Source organism: Protopterus annectens, chromosome 13.part0 (assembly GCF_019279795.1).
Source record: "Protopterus annectens isolate FY-2018-M chromosome 13.part0, PAN1.0, whole genome shotgun sequence".
Classification (NCBI taxonomy): Eukaryota; Metazoa; Chordata; order Ceratodontiformes; family Protopteridae; genus Protopterus; species Protopterus annectens.
In genome coordinates, this window is record NC_056747.1 from 669,655,184 (window position 1) to 669,676,950 (window position 21,767).

At 44.7% G+C, this 21,767-nt stretch overlaps 1 protein-coding gene across 1 annotated transcript in view; it reads right to left on the reverse strand.

Moving 5' to 3' along the window:
* Positions 1–21,767, reverse strand: part of PRPF8 (pre-mRNA processing factor 8) — a 2,252,227-nt gene that overhangs the window by 1,939,735 nt on the left and 290,725 nt on the right. Inside the window, exon 10 of the mRNA XM_044054875.1 lies at positions 21,426–21,545. Within this exon, the coding sequence (XP_043910810.1) occupies positions 21,426–21,545 (120 nt within the window). The remainder of the gene's footprint in view (positions 1–21,425; positions 21,546–21,767) is intronic.

Genomic DNA, 21,767 nt, shown 5'->3' on the forward strand with positions numbered 1-21,767 from the left:
TCCCTTGCAGTACAGCAGTGGCAAACCCTGCTCGGGATCTAGAATATAGAGGTAAATTATAATGCTTGGCAAATGTATGCACGGAGGTCCAAGTAGCCGCCTCAATAATGTCCTTGGTTGCCACTCCTCTTAAGAAAGCTGTGGTAGTGGCTGTAGCCCTTGTAGAATGAGGTCTTATGTCCTTTGGAATTGGTTTTCCATGGTAGGAGTAACAGAATCTTATGCAATTTCCTATCCATTTGGAGATTGTTTGTTTGGAAATTGCTTTTCCTTCTCTTCCTGTTGCATAGGCTACAAAGAGCTGGTCAGTTTTTCTATTACCCTTGGTTCTGTCCAGGTAGTAGCGTAATTGTCTGTGTACATCCAAGGTATGCATTATTCTTTCACCTTTGTTTTGTGGATTGGGAAAGAAGGTAGGTAGGTGGATTGCCTGGTTTAAGGACACTCTGGATACCACCTTAGGCATAAATGTAGGATTAGTTCTCATGGAGACCCTATCTTGGTGGAAGATTAGGAAGGGTTGTACTGCCATTAGGGCCTGTAGTTCCGAAACCATCCTTGCTGAAGTAATAGCCAGTAAGAAAGCAGTTTTCCATGACAGGTGCTGTAGATCTGCTGTTGCTGCTGGTTCAAACGGAGGGAGTGTCAACTTTTCTAGCACAAAGTTCAAGTCCCATGCTGGTAATGGTGGTTTCCTAGGAGGTTTTACATTCTTGATCCCTCTGAGAAACTGCCTGAGTAGAGGATGTGAAAAGACAGGAGGATCAAAGCTGTATTCTGCTGAAATAGCTGATGCATGTATCTTGATGGAGAAATAGGACAGGCCAGTATGTAGAAGCTCTGCCAAGTACTCCAGAATGTTAGCAATGTCTATGTTCGACACATCTTTTACTCTTTCAGTACTCCAGATGACGAACCTTTTCCATTTTCCTGCATAGTTCCTTCTTGTTGAAGGTCTGCGGGCTTCAAGGATAATGTCTTTAACCCTTTGTGAAAGGTCTGGTTTAGTTAATTTTATGTGATGTTCCAGGCAGTCAGTTGCAAGGTTTTTAGGTTTGGATGTATGATGTTGTAGTTGTTCTGAGTTAACATCAGAGGCATTAGGGGTATTGGCCACATTTTCTCCAGAGACATGCTCCTCAGCAATGGGTACCAGTGTTGTCTTGGCCAGTTCGGAGCTATCAGAATTATCCTTGGTTCCTCTTTGATTTTGAGTAGTACCTTGTGTACCAAGGGTAGAGGTGGAATGCATATGCTGTCAGGCCCTTCCAGCTGAAGAGAGAGTCCACCTTCCATGCAAGTGGGTGGAATGTCCTTGTGCAGAATTTTTGAGTTGGTGATTTTGGGAAGCGAATAGATCTATTTGTGGTATTCCCACTTTGTGATGGCCTTGAAGATGTCCGGGTGTAGCATCCATTCGTGAGCATCCGGTGGTTCTGCTTAAGATGTCTGCTAGGTGTTCTCTTTTCCCGTACAAATATTGCCTGCAACTGGATGTTGTAGCTGAGAGCCAGATCCACAGGTCCAAAGTCATTCTGCATAGGGTAAGAATGAGTGCCTCCCTGTTTGTTGATGTACCACATGACTGTGGTGTTGTCTGTCCTTATCATCAAATGGCCTTCTTTGAGGAATGGTCTGAATTTTAGGATTGCCAGTTTTACTGCCAGCATTTCTTTTGGTTTATGTGCAGGTGTAGCTGGTCCTGAGTCCACTTTCCTTGTACGCATTTGTCCAGCATGTGTGCCCCCCATCCTAGGTCTGAGGCATCCGTGGTGATGGTTTGGTTTGCTCGGAAGTTGTGGAAGGGTAAGCCTGGGTTTGACTGGCATGCCCGTGCCCACCATAGGAACTCCTGTTTTAAGCAAGGGATTATTGGTATTTCTGTTTCTAAGCTGTGCCTGTGTTGAGACCATAAATTCTTTAGGTACCACTGTAACTTTCTCGTATGCAGTCTGGCATGTGGGACCAAGATTATGCATGATGCCATGAAGCCCAAGGCCTGCAGAACTTTTCTTGCTGTTAAGTTTGTTCTGCTTTGCCAATTGTAAGAAGTATAGAGGGAGTTCTTTCTGTTTTTCTGCAGCTAGGAATGCCATCTGTTTACTGTGTCCAGTTCCGCGCCCAGGAAAGTTCTTGTTTGGGATGGAATCAGCCTTGACTTTTGAAAATTGACTGTGTATCCCAGGGCTTGTAGCAAGTAAATGACCCTTTGTAAATCTGTTGTCAGCTTGCTTTTGTTGCCTGCTTGTAACAGGCAGTCGTCCAGGTAAGGATAAATTTGGATTCCCTGTACTCTGCAGTGAGCGATTACTGATGCCAGGCATTTTGTGAATACTCTGGGCGCAGTAGATAAGCCAAAGGGCAATGCTGAGAATTGAAAATGCTCTGATCCTGCAAGAAATCTGAGGTATCTTCTGCAATTTGGTCGAATGGGGACGTGCAGGTATGCCTCCTTGAGATCTAGAGTTACCAGCCAACACTCCTTGCCCAGCATGGGAAGAAGTTGCTGTAGGGTCAGCATTTTGAATTTTGGGACAATGATGTATGTGTTTAAGATGGACAGGTCGAGAATAGGTCTCCAGGTTTTTTCTTTTCTTGGTACTAGGAAGAGTCTGGAGTAGAATCCTTTGCCTTGTTCTGTTATTGGTACCCTTTCCACAGCTCTCATCTTTATTAGTTCTGCTGTCTGGTGCAGGGCTTCTATTTTTGATTTGGGGCAGGTTTGGCATTCCTTTTTACTGGTAAAGTGTGGAAGTGGAACCGTAGCCTTGGTTTATGGTTTGCAAAATCCACTTGTCTTTTGTAATATATTGCCAATTTTAGGCTAACTTTTCGCCTAATGGTGCTGCTATTTGCTCCTTGGTAGGCGGATTCAGGGTCAAGTCACTGTGATTGTCCAGTTGCAGTGGCAGTGGTTGCTTCTGTGCCTCGGTTATTACCTTGCCACTGTCCTCTGTAGGCACCTCCTCTGGATTGATTTCGACCCCTAGAGAGTCTGTTCCTGCCCCTTTGGGACCTTGTGGAGTCAGGAAAGGACCAATTTTTGGCAGGCCAGTTCCTGCTGAACCTTGGGGGTTGAACCTGTAGGAAATCTTTAACTGTTTGTACAGATTTTGCCTTCTCTTCCATTTTCTTCATTACCTGCTGGGCAGGTTCCCCAAATAGACTGGCTTTATCCATAGGAGCATCCAATAGCTTAGCTTTAACATGATCCGGCAAGACCTGTTCTTTCAACCATGCATGTCTTCTAATCACTGTGCCAGTCATGGCTGATCTAAATGAAGCCTCCAGTGCATCATAGCCACATTTTAAAGAATGGTTACTAACCTGTTGGATGTTATTTAGCATTTCTAATACATATTTCTTATCTAAAGATTCATCAGAGGACAGCTTTTTAATTAACTGATCAAGCATAAACTCTTGGTATTGGATCATGTGAAACTGACAGTTTAAAGCTCTAGCACAGAGTAGCAGAGGTGTATACTTTTTTACCCCATCTCTCTAAGGACCTGGATTCCCTTTCAGAAGGAATAGGGTTTTTTGCTGTGGTCGAGGCTACTGCCTTAGGCCCCTGGGATATAGTTTCGGGGTCTGCAAGTGGGGCCTTGAATAGGTAGTGATGAGTGTCTGGCACCCTGTAGAATCTATCTGGTTTGGCAGGGGCCGGAGGTAAAGTATCAGGAGCGGTGCAAACATCATTAAATGCATCATCCACAACAGGCAGTACTGGAGATATAGCTAAGGGCCTATGTGTGGCAAGTGCAGAAAGGTCCTAAGCCTTTTTCTAGAATCTGAGAAATCTTGTCCCTGCCATTGGAATTGTTCTCTCATGGCATGTAAGGTTTCCCCAAAGGAGAATTCCTCTGGTGGAGAGGCAGCTGGAATGGAATCTTCAGCATCTGAGTCTTCATAATTGGAAAAAGGAGCCTCTGGCTGGTCTGTAATGTCTGAGTCATCCAGAATCATCAGAGGACACAGGCTCGGGGGGCTCTGTTCTAGGTCTCTTTTCTGGGGGCTGAGAGGCCCTGTCTGGGTGAGATTGGGATCCCCTAATTAAGGATATTAAATCTTCTGCCAGAGTTAGCATTTGAGAACTAGAAGTGGGCCTGAGTGAGGGTGGTTTAACAGGCACTGTTTTAGCTGTTTTAGCTGCTTTAGCCCTGGCAAAAGGCTTAATAGACATGGCTGCAGGAGGACTAGCAGCACCACATGCTGGGGTAGAAATATCCAAGGGGATGGTGTCTGATAGCTCAGTAGGAACCACAGTTGTAGGCAAAAGTTTGGAGGCTGATTCAGATAAAGTAGCAGGAGCCTCAGTAGTAGTCATGGATTCGGCTGAAGATTGACCAGTTTTCTCGGTTTCGGACGAAACCGAGACACTTGCGCTTGTGGTTTCGCCGAAACCGCGGACCGCGAGTGTCGGCCTTTTCTTGCTTTTTAATAATTTGGGTAGTCGGAGGATCCGACGGCATAATGTACGCAAAATCTGAGCCGAAAACTGTTCAGCAAACTCCGGTTGAAGGAGGCACAGGAACAGGCTGCTACGTGGTCTGGGCCTAAGCAAGGCAAACAGTAAGAGTGGAAATCTTTATGAGGTATTTGTTTCCCACAAGTTAAACAGTTATTGACTTTTTCTGACATCGGCTGAGGCAAGAAAGAGTCCCCAACGGGTACTTAGCTTTTAGAAGTCTTGAAGTAGTATTCGGTAGTAGCAATCTCTGGATCTGACCGACCGGCACTTGCGAACAGCTTCTGCTTCGGCGCCACCGCAAGAAAGACTGAAGAAATGGCGTCGGCTGATGCCTTTATACCAGACCAGCAGAGATGACGCCGGGTGAAGTGCGATCAGTCCGGGGACCCGGACTTTGAACGGTGAAGCGGCTGCCTGACGACAGGACAACCCATTTGTTATGACTGCAGATGCATCCATGAAGGACATCAAAGGTCCCAGACATAGTTAAAATACAAACTTCTAAAGTTTACAAGTAATTTTACTTACGGAGCTAGAAAGTACAGTTTTGTACCTACCATAAATGTAGATGTCCGAACTGGATAGCATCTGCAGTCATAACAAATGGGTTGTCCTGTCGCCAGGCAGCCCTTCGGTCGGATTCCGTCTGGGTCCGGCTGATGTCGCACTTCACCCGGCGCCATCTCTGCTGGTCTTCGGTATAAAGGCACCAGCCGACGCCATTTTCCTCAGTGTTTCTTGCCCCAGATGCCAGTTGCCCTCTTGGAAGGCTAAATTTTGGATAAATGCCAATGTTTCCAAAAAAAGTAGAAGGCAAAACACAAAAATAAGCATGTATGTACATATATACAAACAAATACACCATAAGAGACTCCCCCAGCTAGCTATTAGGAGGGTAAATACCCTAGAGTACCACAGAGGGAAGGAGGGTGGTGACTGCAGATGCTATCCAGTTCGGACATCTACATTTATGGTAGGTACAAAACTGTACTATGTCCTTCATGGATGCATCTGCAGTCATAACAAATGGGTAGAATACCATAGCCAAACTAGGGGTGGAGGAAGAAAAATTATGGTGTAGTTAGGATCCCTTGCAGTACAGCAGTGGCAAACCCTGCTCGGGAAGGAGGGTGGGTAATCCTGACTGCAGATGCTATCCAGTTCGGACATCTACATTTATGGTAGGTACAAAACTATACTATGTCCTTCATGGATGCATCTGCAGTCATAACAAATGGGTAGAATATGATAGCCAAACTAGGGGTGGAGGAAGAAAAATTATGGTGTAGTTAGGATCCCTTGCAGTACAGCAGTGGCAAACCCTGCTCGGGATCTAGAGTATAGAGGTAAATTATAATGCTTGGCAAATGTATGCACGGAGGTCCAAGTAGCCGCCTCAATAATGTCCTTGGTTGCCCTCGTAAGAAAGCTGTGGTAGTGGCTGTAGCCCTTGTAGAATGAGGTCTTATGTTCTGTGGAATTGGTTTTCCATGGTAGGAGTAACAGAATCTTATGCAATTTCCTATCCATTTGGAGATGGTCTGTTTGGAAATTGCTTTTCCTTCCCTTCCTGTTGCATAGGCTACTAAGCTGGTCAGTTTTTCTGTTACTTTTGGTTCTGTCCAGGTAGTAGCGTAACTGTCTATGTACATCCAAGGTATGCAGCATTCTTTCCCCCTGTTTTGTGGATTGGGAAAGAAGGTAGGTAGGTGGATTGCCTGGTTTAAAGACACTCTGGATACCACCTTAGGCATAAATGTAGGATTAGTTCTCATGGACACCCTATCTTGACGGAAGATTAGGAAGGGTTGCACTGCCATTAAGGCCTGTAGTTCCACCCTCCTTGCTGAGGTAATTGCCAGTAGGAAAGCAGTTTTCCATGACAGGTGTTGCAGATCTGCTGTTGCTGCTGGTTCAAACGGAGGGAGTGTCAACTTTTCTAGCACAAAGTTCAAGTCCCATGCTGGTAATGGTGGTTTCCTAGGAGGTTTTACATTCTTGATCCCTCTGAGGAACTGCCTGAGTAGAGGATGCGAAAAGACAGGTGGATCGAAGCTGTATTCTGCTGAGATAGCTGATGCATGTATCTTGATGGAGGAATAGGACAGGCCTGTATGTAGAAGCTCTGCCAAGTACTCCAGAATGTTAGCAATATCTATGTTCGACACGTCTTTTCCTCTTTCAGTACTCCAAATGACAAACCTTTTCCATTTTCCTGCATAGTTCCTTCTTGTTGAAGGTCTGCGGGCTTCAAGGATAATTTCTTTAACCCTTTGGGAAAGGTCTGGGTTAGTTGCTGTTATGTGATGTTCCAGGCAGTCAGTTGCAAGGTTTTTAGGTTTGGATGCATGATGTTGTAGTTGTTCTGAGTTAACATCAAAGGCATCAGGGGCATTGACCACATTCTCTCCCGAGACATGCTCCTCAGCAATGGGTACCAGTGTTGTCTTGGCCAATTCGGAGCTATCAGGATTATCCTTGGGCGTTCCTCTTTGATTTTCAGTAGTACCTTGTGCATCAAGGGAAGAGGTGGAAATGCATATGCTGTCAGGCCTTTCCAGCTGAAGGATAGAGAGTCCACCTTCCATGCAAGTGGGTGGAATGTCCTTGTGCAGAATTTTTTGAGCTGGTGATTGAGTGGGGAAGCGAATAGATCTATTTGTGGCATTCCCCATTTCTTTGTGATGGCCTTGAAGATGTCCGGTTGTAGCATCCATTCCTGAGCATCCGAGGTGGTTCTGCTTAACATGTCTGCTGTGTTCTTTCCCGCACAAATATTGCCTGTAACTGGATGTTGTACGTGAGAGCCGGATTCCAAAGGTCCAAAGTCATTCTGCATAGGCGGTATGAATGAGTGCCTCCCTGTTTGTTGATGTACCACATGACTGTGGTGTTGTCTGTCCTTATCATCAAATGGCCTTCTTTGAGGAATGGTCTGAATTTTTGGATTGCCAGTTTTACTGCCAGCATTTCTTTTGGTTTATGTGCAGGTGCAGCTGGTCTTGAGTCCACAATCCTTGTATGCATTTGTCCAGCATGCCCCATCCTAGGTCTGAGGCGTCCGTTGTGATGGTTTGGCTTGCTCGAAAGTTGTGGAAGGGTAAGCCTGGGTTTGACTGGCATGCTTAAGCCCACCATAGGAACTCCTGTTTTAGGCATGGGATTAGTGGGATTTCTGTTTCTAAGCTGTGCCTGTGCTGAGACCATAAATTCTTTAGGTACCACTGTAGCTTTCTCATATGCAGTCTGGCATGTGGGACCAAGATTATGCATGATGCCATGAAGCCCAAGGCCTGCAGAACTTTTCTTGCTGTTAGTTTGTTCTGCTTTGTTAATGCCAAGAAGTAAAGAGGGAGCTCTTTTGTTTTCTGCAGTTAGGAATGCCATTTGTTTTACTGTGTCCAATTCCGCTTCCAAGAATGTTCTTGTTTGGGATGGTATCAGCCTTGACTTTGTAAATTGACTGTGTATCCCAGGGCTTGTAGCAAGTAAATGACCCTTGTAAATCTGTTGTCAGCTTGCTTTTGTTGTCCGCTTGTAACAGGCAGTCGCCCAGGTATGGATAAATTTGGATTCCTGTAGTCTGCAGTGAGCGATTACTGATGCCAGGCATTTTGTGAATACTCTCAGTAGATAAGCCAAAGGGCAATGCTGAGAATTGATAATGCTCTGATCCTGCAAGAAATCTGAGGTATCTTCTGCAATTTGGTCGAATGGGACGCAGGTATGCCTCCTTGAGATCTAGAGTTACCAGCCAACTCCTTGCCCAGCATGGGAAGAAGTTGCTGTAGGGTCAGCATTTTGAATTTTGGGACAATGATGTATGTGTTTAAGATGGACAGGTCGAGAATAGGTCTCCAACTTTTCTCTTTTCTTGGTACTAGGAAGAGTCTGGAGTAGAATCCTTTGCCCTGTTCTGTTATTGGTACTCTTTCCACAGCTCTCATCTTTGTTAATTCTGCTATCTGCTGTAGAGCTTCTACTTTTTGATTTGGAGGTAGGTTTGGCATTCCTCTTTTTACTGGTAAGGTGTGGAAGTGGAACCGGTAGCCTTGGTCTATGGTTTGCAAAATCCACTTGTCTTTTGTGATATAGTGCCAATTTTTCTAAAATAAGGCTAACTTTCCGCCTAATGGTGCTGCTATTTGCTCCCTGGTAGGCGTGTCAGAGCCAAGTCACTGTGATTGTCCTGTTGCAGTGGCAATGGTTGTGTCTGTGCCTCGGTTATTGCCTTGCCACTGTCGCTCTGTAGGCACCTCCTCTGGATTGATTTCTGCCTCTAGAGCGCCTATTCCTGCCCCTTTGGGATCTTGTGGAGTCAGGAAAGGACCAATTTTTAGCAGGCCAGTTCCTGCTAAACCTTGGGGCTGAACCTGTAAGAAATCTTTAACTGTTTGAACAGATTTTGCCTTTTCTTCCATTTTCTTCATTACCTGCTGGGCAGGTGTACCAAATAGACTGGCCTTATCCATAGGAGCATCTAATAGCTTTGCTTTAACATGATCCGTAAGACCTGTTCTTTCAACCATGCATGCCTTCTTATCACTGTGCCAGTCATGGCTGATCTAAATGAAGCCTCCAGTGCATCATAGCCACATTTTAAGGAATGGTTACTAACCTGTTGGATGTTATTCACCATTTCTAATACATATCTTATCTAAGGATTCATCAGAGGACAGTTTTTAGTTAACTGATCAAGCATAAACTCTTGGTATTGGATCATATGAAACTGACAGTTTAAAGCTCTAGCTGAGAGAGTAGCAGAGGTGTAAACTTTTTTCCCCATCTCTCTAAGGACCTGGATTCCCTTTCAGAAGGAATAGGGTTTTGCTGTGGTCGAGGCTACTGCCTTAGCCCCTGGGATATAGTTTCGGGTCTGCAAGTGGGGCCTTGTATAGGTGGTGATGAGTGTCTGGCACCCTGTAAAATCTATCTGGTTTGGCAGGGGCTGGAGGTAAAGAATCAGGAGCAGTGCAGACATTAAATGCATCATCCACAGCAGGCAGTACAGGAGGTATAGCTAAGGGCCTATGTTGTGGTAAGTGCAGAAAAGTCCTAAGCCTTTTTCTTGAATATGAGAAATCTTGTCCCTGCCATTGGAATTGTTCTCTCATGGCATGTAAGTTCCCAAAGGAAAATTCCTCTGGTGGAGAGGCAGCTGGAATGGATTCTTCAGCATCGGAATCTTCATAAGTAGAAAAAGGAGCCTCTGGCTGGTCTGTAATGTCCGAGTCATCCGCAGAATCATCAGAGGACACTGGCTCGGGGCTCTGCTCTAGGTCTCTTTTCTGGGGCTGAGAGGCCCTGTCTGGGTGAGATTGGGATCCCTAATTAAGGATATTAAATCTTCTGCCAGAGTAAGCATTTGTGAACTTGAAGTGGGCCTGTGAGAGGGGCTTAACAGGCACTGATTTAGCCGATTTGGCTGCTTTAGCCCTGGCAAAGGCCTTAATAGACATGGCTGCAGGAGGCCTAGCAGCACCACGTGCTGGGGTAGAGACATCCAAAGGGATGGTGTCTGATAAATCACTAGGAACCACAGTTGTAGGCAAAATTTCTGAGGCCGATTCAACTAAGATAGCAGGAGCCTCAGTAGTCATGGATTCGCTGAAGATTGACCAGTTTTCGGTTTCAAACCGAGACACTTGCTTAACCGTGGTTTCGTGTCGGTCTTTTTCTTTGCGTTTTTTTAACAATTTGGGTAGTTGGAGGATCCGATGGCATAATGTACACAAAATCTGAGCCGAAAAACTGTTCAGCAAACTCCGACGCCTGGCGGTTGAAGGAAGCACAGGCCGAACAGGCTGCTACGTCGTGGTCTGGGCCTAAGCAAGGCAGACAGTAAGAGTGGAAATCTTTGAGGTATTTGTTTCCCACAAGTTAAACAGTTATTGACTTTTTCTGACATCGGCTGAGGCAAGAAAGAGTCCCCAACGGGGTACTTAGCTTTTAGAAGTCTTCGAAGTAGTATTCGGTAGTAGTAATCTCTGGATCTGACCGACCGGCACTTGCGAACAGCTTCTGCTTTGGGCGCCACGCGGCAAGAAAGACTGAGGAAAATGGCGTCGGCTGATGCCTTTATACCCGAAGACCAGCAGAGATGATGTCGGGTGAAGTGCGACATCAGCCGGCCGGACCCAGACTTTGGAATCCGGCCGACCGAAGGGCTGCCTGACGACAGGACAACCCATTTGTTATGACTGCAGATGCATCCATGAAGGACATCTGCAGTATAACGTAGAAGCAATAGTCAGAACTTGCAGCAATTCCCCAAACTATTAGAGCATTATACTGTCCCTGACAGTAGGAACAGGGTTGCTGGAAGAAGCCTAAGAGGATCCCTTGCTGGAAACCAGTGATCATATAAATGGACCACCCAAACAGATTGGACAGATCAGGTTGTACTTAAGCAAGGGGTATGGAAATCCAGCTCCAAGGATGCATCAGCCAGTTCATCCTCCAAAATGTCAGTAACTGAAGTAAATGCCAATGCTTTAGGTTCAGACTGACCCATGACAGCTCCATTCCCAAGCCATGCCTGTGGATATTCTCTAGTTTCTCCCATGATACTTTTCTTTCATCATCTTGTGAAGGATGCCCTCACGTAAGAGATGCCCTGGAGGTGAAGCAGGCAACAGGGGGGGTCCTCAGTGTCAGAATCATAGACAGGAGATAAAGGAAATTACAAACAGACCAATTAATCTCAGAGTGTGGCATATCTAAATACTACAACAGAGAAGATTTTACCCTCTTCCTTTCAGAGGGGACCCTTGACATATAAATTCCTTTGCTGGCTGCCTGGATTTAAGAAATCCCATCAAATCCTGAGCCAGATGGAAAAAGCTGTTATGAAGAAGCATGGGAGATGGGATAGGACAGAGGCTCTACTCAACCTACACAGTGGCAAGCTAGTGGGCACTGGCTTTCCCATTGGAGCTTTGGCCCTCAGTTTCTCTAGGGGAACCCCTCTGAGGCCTCAGTTCAAGGTTGGGCAACCAAGCCCACCCTTGGCCTCCAGGAACCTTCTCCTATAAAGAGAGATCATCTTCAGCTTCAGCCTCATTAAAAACAAATTGAATACAAAGAAACAAAACCATCATAGATTTCAGAGACAGCTAACATGTCAATGTTTTTGGTCCAGGAGAATATGCTTAAAGATGTACGTGCGACAAACTATAAAGTAGTTGCAACAGAAGCTTTGGTTGAAACATACCCCAAGGCTAGGAGGGGTGGGGGGTTGCGAAAGTGTCTCACCAAGTTAAGTGTCATTAGACAAATGGAAACAGATGATATGCTGACTTCCTTAGTTTCCTGTTGCTACTCTCACCTACATTTTCAGAATGCTTGTCCTTTGGAGGAAGGCTCCCAGAGGCCTTGACTGACACCATCAAGGCAAAATGGTACCAGACAATCCTCCTCTTTTGAGCAATAAATTCCTTACTGCTCTCTCCTGACTGTCCTCAAGAAGGACATGGCAGAGTGTGGGCACACACCCATACTGTGCTTTGGGCCAAGTCAAAAAAGGCACTGGGAGTCTAAATTTTCACACAAATCACATTTCTTAATACTACTAAATCAAAGTCAATATCAGACAATAAGGTGAAAAATATTAAAAAATACAGCTATACGAAGAGCGGTTTGCTGTGGTATGCTTATCTGTCCTTTGAAAGCAGGCCAACTGAAGGGCAGACAATGGTCAATGCTCAAGCAACTGCACTACTGCCAGGGCGAGAAAGACCTGAAGATGGCATCAGCTAACATCCTGCATACACAACAGATGTCCTTCAGTCTGGGAAGGGGGGGTACAACTTTGGAAGTCAGGCCAACCTTTGGCCCACTTACTGACAAGACAAGGATATCCACAGATGAGAACTGAAACAATGAATATTATCATCTGTGGTGTTGTCCACTACCAAGTAAGCATGACCAGTATCCAAAGATCTATAAAGACTTGACGGGCATTGATCAGAGTCAGCGTCTCTGACACTGATATGAAGGCTTTGAAATTTACAGTTCCACTTCAGAGAACCTTGCAATGCAATCGTGTACTGTCCACAGTGGATCTGAAGCATTTGTGATCCGGGTCTGTACAGTTCGGAAAGGGGTGGCGCACAATTTTCTGCACATAAAATGGTGCTCTCTAGTGGCATTCTTTAAGGGGGGCACAGTGGACTGATGCATAATTATTGAGACCCTTTGACAGGTTACATTCTGAGTTTGATCTGCAACGAGGTACTTAGCTTTAGAAGACTTCAACTTCATTTAGGAGACGAAAACTCAGGTAGCGGCTGACCGGCAATCCTGCGAACTGCTTCTGCTTCGGGCTCCATGGCAAGAAAGACTGATGTAATTGCATCGGCTGTCTTAATTTATACTACTGATGACCAGAAATACAAAGTCTCTAGTATTCGGGTCGGTCAGGGGCTACCCTGGCAGGGATAACCCAAAAGTGATGACTGCAAACGTGAAACATGATGATCAATCTTTATAACAAAAGGAAAACAATTTTGACCAAAAGTAAGAAGACAGTAATTCCCAGAATATTAGAGCCCCGGTCACTGAAACAACCAACTAAGCAGCTTAATTAAATCCAAAGCCAAGCTTGAGGTTAAAACAGCTACCCAAGCCAAAGACAGTCACAAGGTATTTTTTAGTTAGGTTCATAACCGCAAAAGCACAATGCAGCAATGTGCTGAGCAGATTGTGAATGATTTTACCTACACCGAGGTTGAAGTCTGGCCAGTAGGGTTTGCTCTATCAATTTAGCTCTAACTTCATCCCTCTCTCCTCTCTGATTGCCCCTCAGGATAAACCTAAACTGGCTTGCCTCCAGCTATCACACAAGACCAAGTCCTAGAAGTGCTATCAAAAGCTAAAAACATTGCACTGATCGGTCCTAACAATTCCCCTGGGTGCACCTTAAACAGCATGAAGCGAGATTTAGCCACACTCATAACACTGTTCAGTCTCAGCACCTACACAGGTTTTGTACCATGCAAATGAAAGTACAGTTTTGTACCTACCATAAATGTAGATGTCCGATAGGTATGCAACTGCAGTCCTGACATATGGGTTGTCCTGCCTCAGGCAGCCCTTCGGTCGGCTGGATTCCAAAGTCTGGGTCCGCGAGGCTGATGTCGCCTTTCCACGACGTCAGAGCGCCTGGGGTATAAAAACGTCAGCCGACGCCATCTTCTTCAGTGTTTCTTGCCCCAGATGCCAGGTGCCCTCTAAGGAAAACAAAATTTTGAAAAATAGAGAAAAAAGTCCAGACAAGTACAACAGCATAAAAACAAATACACCATAAAAGATTACCCCAGGTAGCTAAAATGAGGGGTAGAAACCCAAAAGTATACCACAGAGGGGTAGGTGGGAGGGAAAATCTGACTGCAGTTGCATACCTATCGGGCATCTACATTTATGGTAGGTACAAAACTGTACTATGTCCTTCAAGGATGCAACTGCAGTCCTGACATATGGGTTGAATACCATAGCCAACCTGGGGGTGGTAGGCACTAAGACAAAGATGGTGTAGCTAAAATGCCCTGCAGGACTGCAGTGGCAAATCCTGCTCTGGACCTGGAGTATAAAGGCAGGTTGTAGGTGTTTGGAAAATGTATGCACGGAGCTCCATGTAGCAGCTTCTAAAATGTCCTTTGTTGCCACTCCTCTTAAAAAGGCTGTGGAGGTGGCTGTAGCTCTGGTGAATGTGGCCTGATGTCAGCTGGCACAGTTTTTCCATGAAAAGAGTAGCAGAATCAAATGTAATTTCCAATCCATTTAGAAATTGTCTGTTTGGAAATTGCTTTTCCCTGCAATCCAGCAGCGAAGGCTACAAAAAGCTGGTCAGATTTTCTGAAAGACTTTGTTCTGTCCAAGTAGTAGCGCAACTGTCTGTGTATGTCCAAGGTGTGCAGAAGTCTCTCTCCTTTATTTTGAGGATTGGGAAAGAAGGTAGGCAGGTGAATAGCTTGATTCAGGGACACCCTGGATACCACCTTTGGCATGAATGACGGATTGGTTCTCAAAGAAACTCTGTCCTGGTGAAAAATGAGAAATGGTTGTATTGCCATAAGGGCCTGTAGCTCAGAGACTCTTCTTGCTGAGGTTACTGCCAGAAGGAAGGCTGTCTTCCAAGACAGAAATTGCAACTCTGAAGATGCTGCTGGTTCAAAGGGAGGAAGAGTTCATTTTTCCAGCATGAAGTTGGTCCCATGCAGGCACTGGTGGTTTCCTTGCAGGGTTGATGTTCTTTATACCTCTTAGAAACTGTCTTAGCAGTGGGTGAGAAAATACAGGCGGATTAGTGTTATATTTGGCAGATATTGCTGAAGCATGTATTATTATGGAAGAATATGAAAGGCCATTGTGGAGCATTTCAGCCAAGTATTCCAGTATCTGTGGAATGCTCATCACTGATGGGTCTTGACCCTTTTTGTTGTTCCAGATAAGAAATCTCTTCCATTTTGCTGAGTATGTTTTTCTAGTGGAAGGTCTGCGCGCCTCCAGGATGATATCTTTTACCCTTTTGGAAAGTGTATCCTGAGTAATAGTCATGGAATCTTCCAAGCTGTCAGCTTCAATGTTTTCAAGCTGGGGTGTAGTGTCCTGTAATTGTGCTGTGTCAGAAGAAGTGGCCATTGAGGAAGGAGCCATGGATTGGTGTGTGCCAAGCTCCGTAGCAGTGGGTACCAGTGTTGTCTTGGCCAGTCTGGAGCTATCAGTATGACTTTCGGTTGCTCTGTCTTGATCTTTAGTAACACCTTGGTCATCAAAGGAAGAGGTGGGAAGGCATATAGTGTTAGAGAGTTCCAATTGAAGGAGAGTGCGTCCACCTTCCATGCTTGAGGATGGTATGTCCTTGTGCAAAACCTTTTCAGATGGTGACTGAAGTGGGAGGCAAAAAGATCTATATCCGGCCTTCCCCATGCTTGAGCTATTTGTAAGAAAATTTCTGGATGCAACATCCATTCGTGTGGATCCATGATGTTTCTGCTTAGGCTGTCTGCCAGAACATTGTCCTTCCCTGGTACAAACTGGGATTGTAGCTCTATTTTCAATTGTAGGGAAATATCCCAGAGATTCATTGCCGGTCTGCAGAGAGGGTAGGAATGGGTACCTCCTTGCTTGTTTATGTACCACATAACCGTGGTATTGTCTGTCTTTATTAGTAGATGGCCCTGATGCATGAACTTTTCGAAGGCCTTGATTGCATGTATCACTGCCAGCATTTCTTTTTGGTTGATATGCAGGGGGTTTTCTTTTTGTGTCCATTGTCCTTGAATGCATCTGCCCTCCATGTGCTCCCCCCATCCATGGTCTGAGGCGTCTGTTATGGTTTGACTTGTATGAAGCTTGCTGAAAGGCAGACCTTTGTTTATCTGGCTTGCTTGAGCCCACCACAGAAATTCCTTTTGAAGGCATGGAATGGATCAATGTTTCCAGGCTGTGGCTGTGCTGAGACCATAGACTTTTTAGATACCATTGTAGTTTCCTCATATGCAGCCTTGCATGTGGAATCAGAAGAATGCAAGATGCTATGAAACCCAGGGCCTGTAGGATTTTCCTTGCAGTTATCTGGGTGTGTGTTGCCAATCTTCTGAAGTATTCTGGTAATTGCTTTTTGTTTTTCTTGTCAGAAACGCCATCCGGGTGTTTGTGTCCAGTGTGGCACCCAGGAAAGGTATTTGCTGGGATGGTACGAGATTTGATTTCTGAATATTGACTGTGTATCCCAAGGCCTGCAGTAGGTGAATGACATAGTCCAAGTTTTTTAACCAGGCTTGTTGGCTGTCCGCTTGTACAAGGCAGTCGTCCAGGTAAGGGTATACTTGTATCCCCTGAAGTCTGCAATGTGCAATTACTGATGCCAGGCATTTCGTGAATACTCTGGGCGCAGTAGATAAGCCAAAGGGCAATGCTGAGAATTGATAATGCTCTGAGCCTGCAAGAAATCTGAGGTATCTTCTGCAACTTTGCCTGATTGGGATATGCAGGTATGCCTCCTTGAGGTCCAGAGTTACCAGCCAAGACCCCTTGCCCAGCATTGGAAGGAGTTGCTGTAAAGTCAGCATTTTGAATTTTGGCACAATAAGGTAAGTATTCAGTGCAGACAAGTCCAGAATGGGTCTCCATTGGTTTTCTTTTCTTGGAACAAGGAACAGTCTTGAATAAAATCCTTGTCCTTGTTCTGCAGAAGGAACCTTTTCTATTGCTCTTATTTGCAGTAGGTTTGTTATTTGTTTGAGTGCCTCTACCTTTTGATTTGGTGGCAGGTTTGGCCTGCCATGTCTTGTTGGCAATATATGAAAATGGAATCTGTATCCTTTGACTATTATCTCCAGTATCCATTTGTCCTTTGTAATATTGTGCCAATTTTGTGAGAATAAAGATAATTTTCCGCCCAAAGGTGCTTCTAATTGAGCCCTGGATGGCGGAGTCAAAGTCAAGTCATTGAGATTGTCCTGGCAGAGCAGTGGAAGGTCCTGCCCCACCTCTCTGGTTCGGAGGCTGCCATTGACGTCCTCTGTAGGAGCCTCGAGTTTGCCCTCTACCTCTGCCACGTCTGTTTTTTGCCTCTTTGAAATTTGTCTGTCAGGAAAGGCCAATTCCTGCTGAATCTTGGAGGCTGTACCTGGAGGAAATCTTTGACTGTTTGCACCGATTTTGCCTTTTCCTCTATTTTCTTTAAAACCTCTTGTGCAGTAGCACCAAATAGCTTAAGTTTCTCTAGTGGTGCATCCAAAAGCTTAATTTTCACATGGTCTGGCAATGTTTGTTCCTTTAACCAAGCATGTCTGCGTATGACCGCACCTGTCATTGCTGCTCTACATGAAGCTTCCAATGCATCATATCCACACTGAAGGAAATGGCTGCTAACCTGCTTAGTATTATGAACCAATTCCAACATGTATTCCTGATACTGAATCATATGAAATTGACAATTTAATGCTCTCATAGAAAGGGTGGAAGATGTATATACTTTCTTGCCCCACCTTTCTAAAGCCCTAGAATCTCTTTCCAAAGGGAGTGGGTTCTTAGCAGTAGTGGAGGAAACCCCTTTAGGCCCCTGAGAAATAGTTTCAGGGCCAGCAGTATGGCCCTTGTACAGAAATTGATGTGTGTCTGGGACCCTGTAGTACCTGTCTGGCTTGACAGGAGCAGGGGGGAGGGAGTCAGGGGAAACACTAGATTCTAAGTACACATCATCTAAAACATTTAAAACTGGAGGAATAGCTAAGGGTCTATGCTGAGGTAGCTTTAAAAATTCCCTTAACCTTTTCCTAGAATCTGAGTATTCTTGGCCTTGCCATTTGAAGTGTTCCCTCATGGAATGAAGAGTTTCCCCAAAGGAAAACTCCTCAGGAGGTGAAGCAGAGGGAATAGATTAATCCGCATCAGAATACTCGTAGGCCGGGAAGGCCTCCTCCTGGTAGTCTGAATGTGCAGAATCACCTGAGGCCTGGGAGTCTACCTGCTCAACCCTAGGCCTCTTGTCAGAAGGCGGCTGAGAGCCTCTATCTGGATGAGGCTGTGAACCCCTAATTAAAGAAATAAGGTCCTCAGCTAAACTTAAAATTTGAGAACCAGAAGTGGATCCCAGAGAAACAGATCTTGGAGGAAGAGACTTAGCCTGTTTGGCAGCCTTAGCACGTGTGTAGGCCTTAATGGACATAGACACTGGAGGCCTGGCAGCCCCACGTGCTGGAGTAGTCTTATCCACTGAAATGGTGTCAGAAATATCCTGGGCTACGGGCTCAGAGAGGAGAACAGAAACCGGCACCGAGCTGGCCTCCGGTACCGAAGTAACCGGTGGAGCGGTGTCATCGGTCTGTAGCGGTTGCAAAACCGGCTCAGAAGAGACAGAGACACTCGCGGTAAGCCTAAGCGTGGTGTCGGCCGGGACCGCGGACCGTGGGGTTTGGTCCTTATCCTTCCGTTTTTTAGGTAAATGTGCTGCCGGAAGCTCCGACGGCATGATATAACAGAAATCTTCCCCAAAATAATCCTGTGCAAACTCTGACAGACGCCTAAGAGTGCGTTTATTGAAAGAGGCACAAGCTGCACAGGCAGAGACGTTGTGTTCTGGGCCTAGGCAGGGTAAGCAGTAAGAGTGGAAATCCTTATGAGGTATTTGTTTCCCACAAGTTAAACAATTAACTTTTTCACTTTTATCTGACATCGGCTGAGGCAAGAAAAGGTCTCCAACGGGGTACTTAGCTTTTTTGAAGACTTCAGTAGCTGAAAACACAGGAGCTGGTCGACCGGCACTTGCGAACTGCTTCTGCTTTGGGCGCCACGCGGCAAGAAAGACTGAAAAAGATGGCGTCGGCTGACGTTTTTATACCCCAGGCGCTCTGACATCGGGGAAAGGGCGACATCAGCCAACGCCGGACCCAGACTTTGGATTCCGGCCGACCGAAGGGCTGCCTGAGGCAGGACAACCCATATGTCAGGACTGCAGTTGCATCCTTGAAGGACATCAACATTATTTATTGGCATTTGTTTGCGGGAATGTCCAGTGGGCCAAAAAAAAAATTTTCAGTGGAGGCCCAAGGAGAAAAGCTCCGCAAGGCAGTTAATATAATGGTACATAATATTCAAAAAAAGATAGCACATACAAGCAGTGTTAGCAAAATGGAACGATATTAAGCACAACAGAGTAGAAAGGATATACATATAAAATGTGTACAGATAACAATTTAAGGGTACACTTTAACACAAGTAAACTTACTGCTATACAGTTTTATGATAAGCATCTAGCCAATTCCTGCATAACAGAAGACTTTCCACAGTCCCAAGCAATTACACTCTCATAAGTCTCATCAGCCTCATACACAATGCCATGGACAGACTTATGGATTTAAGACATAGGAACCTCCAAACACTGAAGCCGTCTCAATTTGAATTCAAGGGTAGGTCATGCTTGAATTCAAGGGTAGGTCATGCTTACTCTGACTGGAGGATTATTTTTAAAAAGGTCACCAAAACAATGGATGAAGGCAAAATGGCACACACCACATACCTCGACCTGGCAAAAGCGTTTGACAATTCTCCATTCAGGCTTAGAAAAGTTAAATAAATGGGGAATAAACCCTGGTGTCACCCACTGGACTGTCAAATAGATCACAGATAGGATGCAGCCAAACAAAATGAAGTTACCAGCACAAAAAGACCAGTCACCAGTGGAGTCCCCCAAAGGTTCTCTGATGGGACTTCCCCTGTTTGGCATCTACTTTTTTTTTATATATATATATATACATAAAAGCCAAATGTAAAGGGCTCCATCTGACTAAATTTTCAGGTAACTGCAAGCTAGTACCTGACATTGCATCCCCGAGATGGCTGCGATCCTGCAAAAGGATTTGACTCAAATAACTGGTGCCAAAATCATGGACTGAAACTTAACACCAAAAATGTACTACTGCATCCTCTGGGAAGTCATCTGCCCAGGGAACTACGACACTGATAATACACACCTAAGAGCTGACCCAGTTGTTCAGGATTTGAGAACTTATGTGGACAGTGACCCAACATTTAACCAATGTGTGTCCACTGCTGTAAGAAAGTCCTTCTATATTCCATAACTTACAAACAAAGGTAATGTGTCTAGATGTAAGGATATAACTATCCCCCTTTATTCAACCCTTATTAGGCCAATTACTGAATATAATTGCTCCCTTTGGCATGCATTTGTCCAGACAGTGGAACTCCCACAGGGATGCCTTGCTACAAAAATTCAAGCTTAAACATGTCCTATATGGACCAACTTCAAAGACCTGTCACTATACTCAGTATCCTATAGACTGCTAAGAGGTGACTTTACTATGGCATACAAGGCATCCTCCGATCAAATACTGATGGATTTACTGCACATCAGCAAGTAAAATGGCATTAGAAATGCTCTGTCCAGGGATCTAAACATCTTCTGCAACATCATGAAGGGACATGTATATCTCATACAAGATACTTCTGCTGTGGTACAGACTCTACAGACTCTTCATCTACATAAAACAAAGTTCATCCCAGTCTATATTTAAGCACAACTTAGACCTATGGATTGGAAACAGAAATTTCTGTCAATACCATCCCCTGTACTACTTATGGGCAGAGGCAGCTCCTAAATGCTTTATCTCATGCATAGGTCCCCCCAATTACCAATGGTATGACACCAGTTATGCTCCTTATAGACTATGTATGGGTAAGGCCAATCTATACAAAATGGGTTAGGTTACTTAGAGCACAAAAAGGGAAACAGGAGAATGAAATAGGCCTGGAAGTGCAGATAGCCTAGTACATACCTATGAACTTAAAACAGCATTTTTCTTGCAAGCACCAATGGAATAATCCTCTCCCAGGCAGAAAAGGCATTACAATTGGAAATCTTTTGGTAGGATCGGTCTACAGCAAGCACACTTGGTAAATATTTTCCTGGGGAAGTAATCAGCTTCAGAAACCAAAAATAAATTCATAATATAAAAAAAAAAAAAAAACTCAACTTAACAGTAGAAGCACCAGAACAAAACCTAGCTAGCAAGCACAATACTCAGCAATCCTAATAAAACAGAAGTAGTTTCCCAAAAGGGTATTTACCAGCCTGGAAAATGCCTTGACAGAAAGTAATGACTACTGAACTGATTATGGCAAAAAGAAATGGAGAGGACACAAATTCCTTTTATCTTTCTACATGGCATGTCAGTCTGGTGTCTCCAGCATGAGATGGAGATCAGTTTGCTCAAACGACACCCAAAGCTCTAGAATTCAAGTTGAAGCTGCAGATGTCTGTCTGTGTCAGACTTCCCAGTCATATCTCCATGATCTAAGACTACAATAATTTTAAGTATGCTCACAAATTACTCAAAGAATACTGTCCTATACTACTTAGAAAGCTAGTTATACTGCGGTTAGAACTACAAAAAGTTCAACAGCAAAATGTACTCAAATCCAAACTTGCCTGAAATGCATCAACATTTCCCAGTCTGTACTGTACATGGCTATCCACCACCAGTTTTGTCAAACGTAAAACCTCACGACACAAATGGAAGGCATTTCCAAATCGAGACTTCTTGCGTTCCTGAAAAGGAAGATAAAATTAATAAAATGTGAAAAGTGCAGCTGAAGAGCTGTGTGATGTGTAAGAGAAAGATTACAGTCTTAACATTAGAATAAATACAGCAATTGCATTACAAAAAAAAAAAAACAAAGGAATGGTAAATCAGAAAAGAACAGTTTGTGTACTACAAAACTGATTATAAGCTTTCTCCTATAGTCCTAGATTAGTCTGGCATGCTCCACT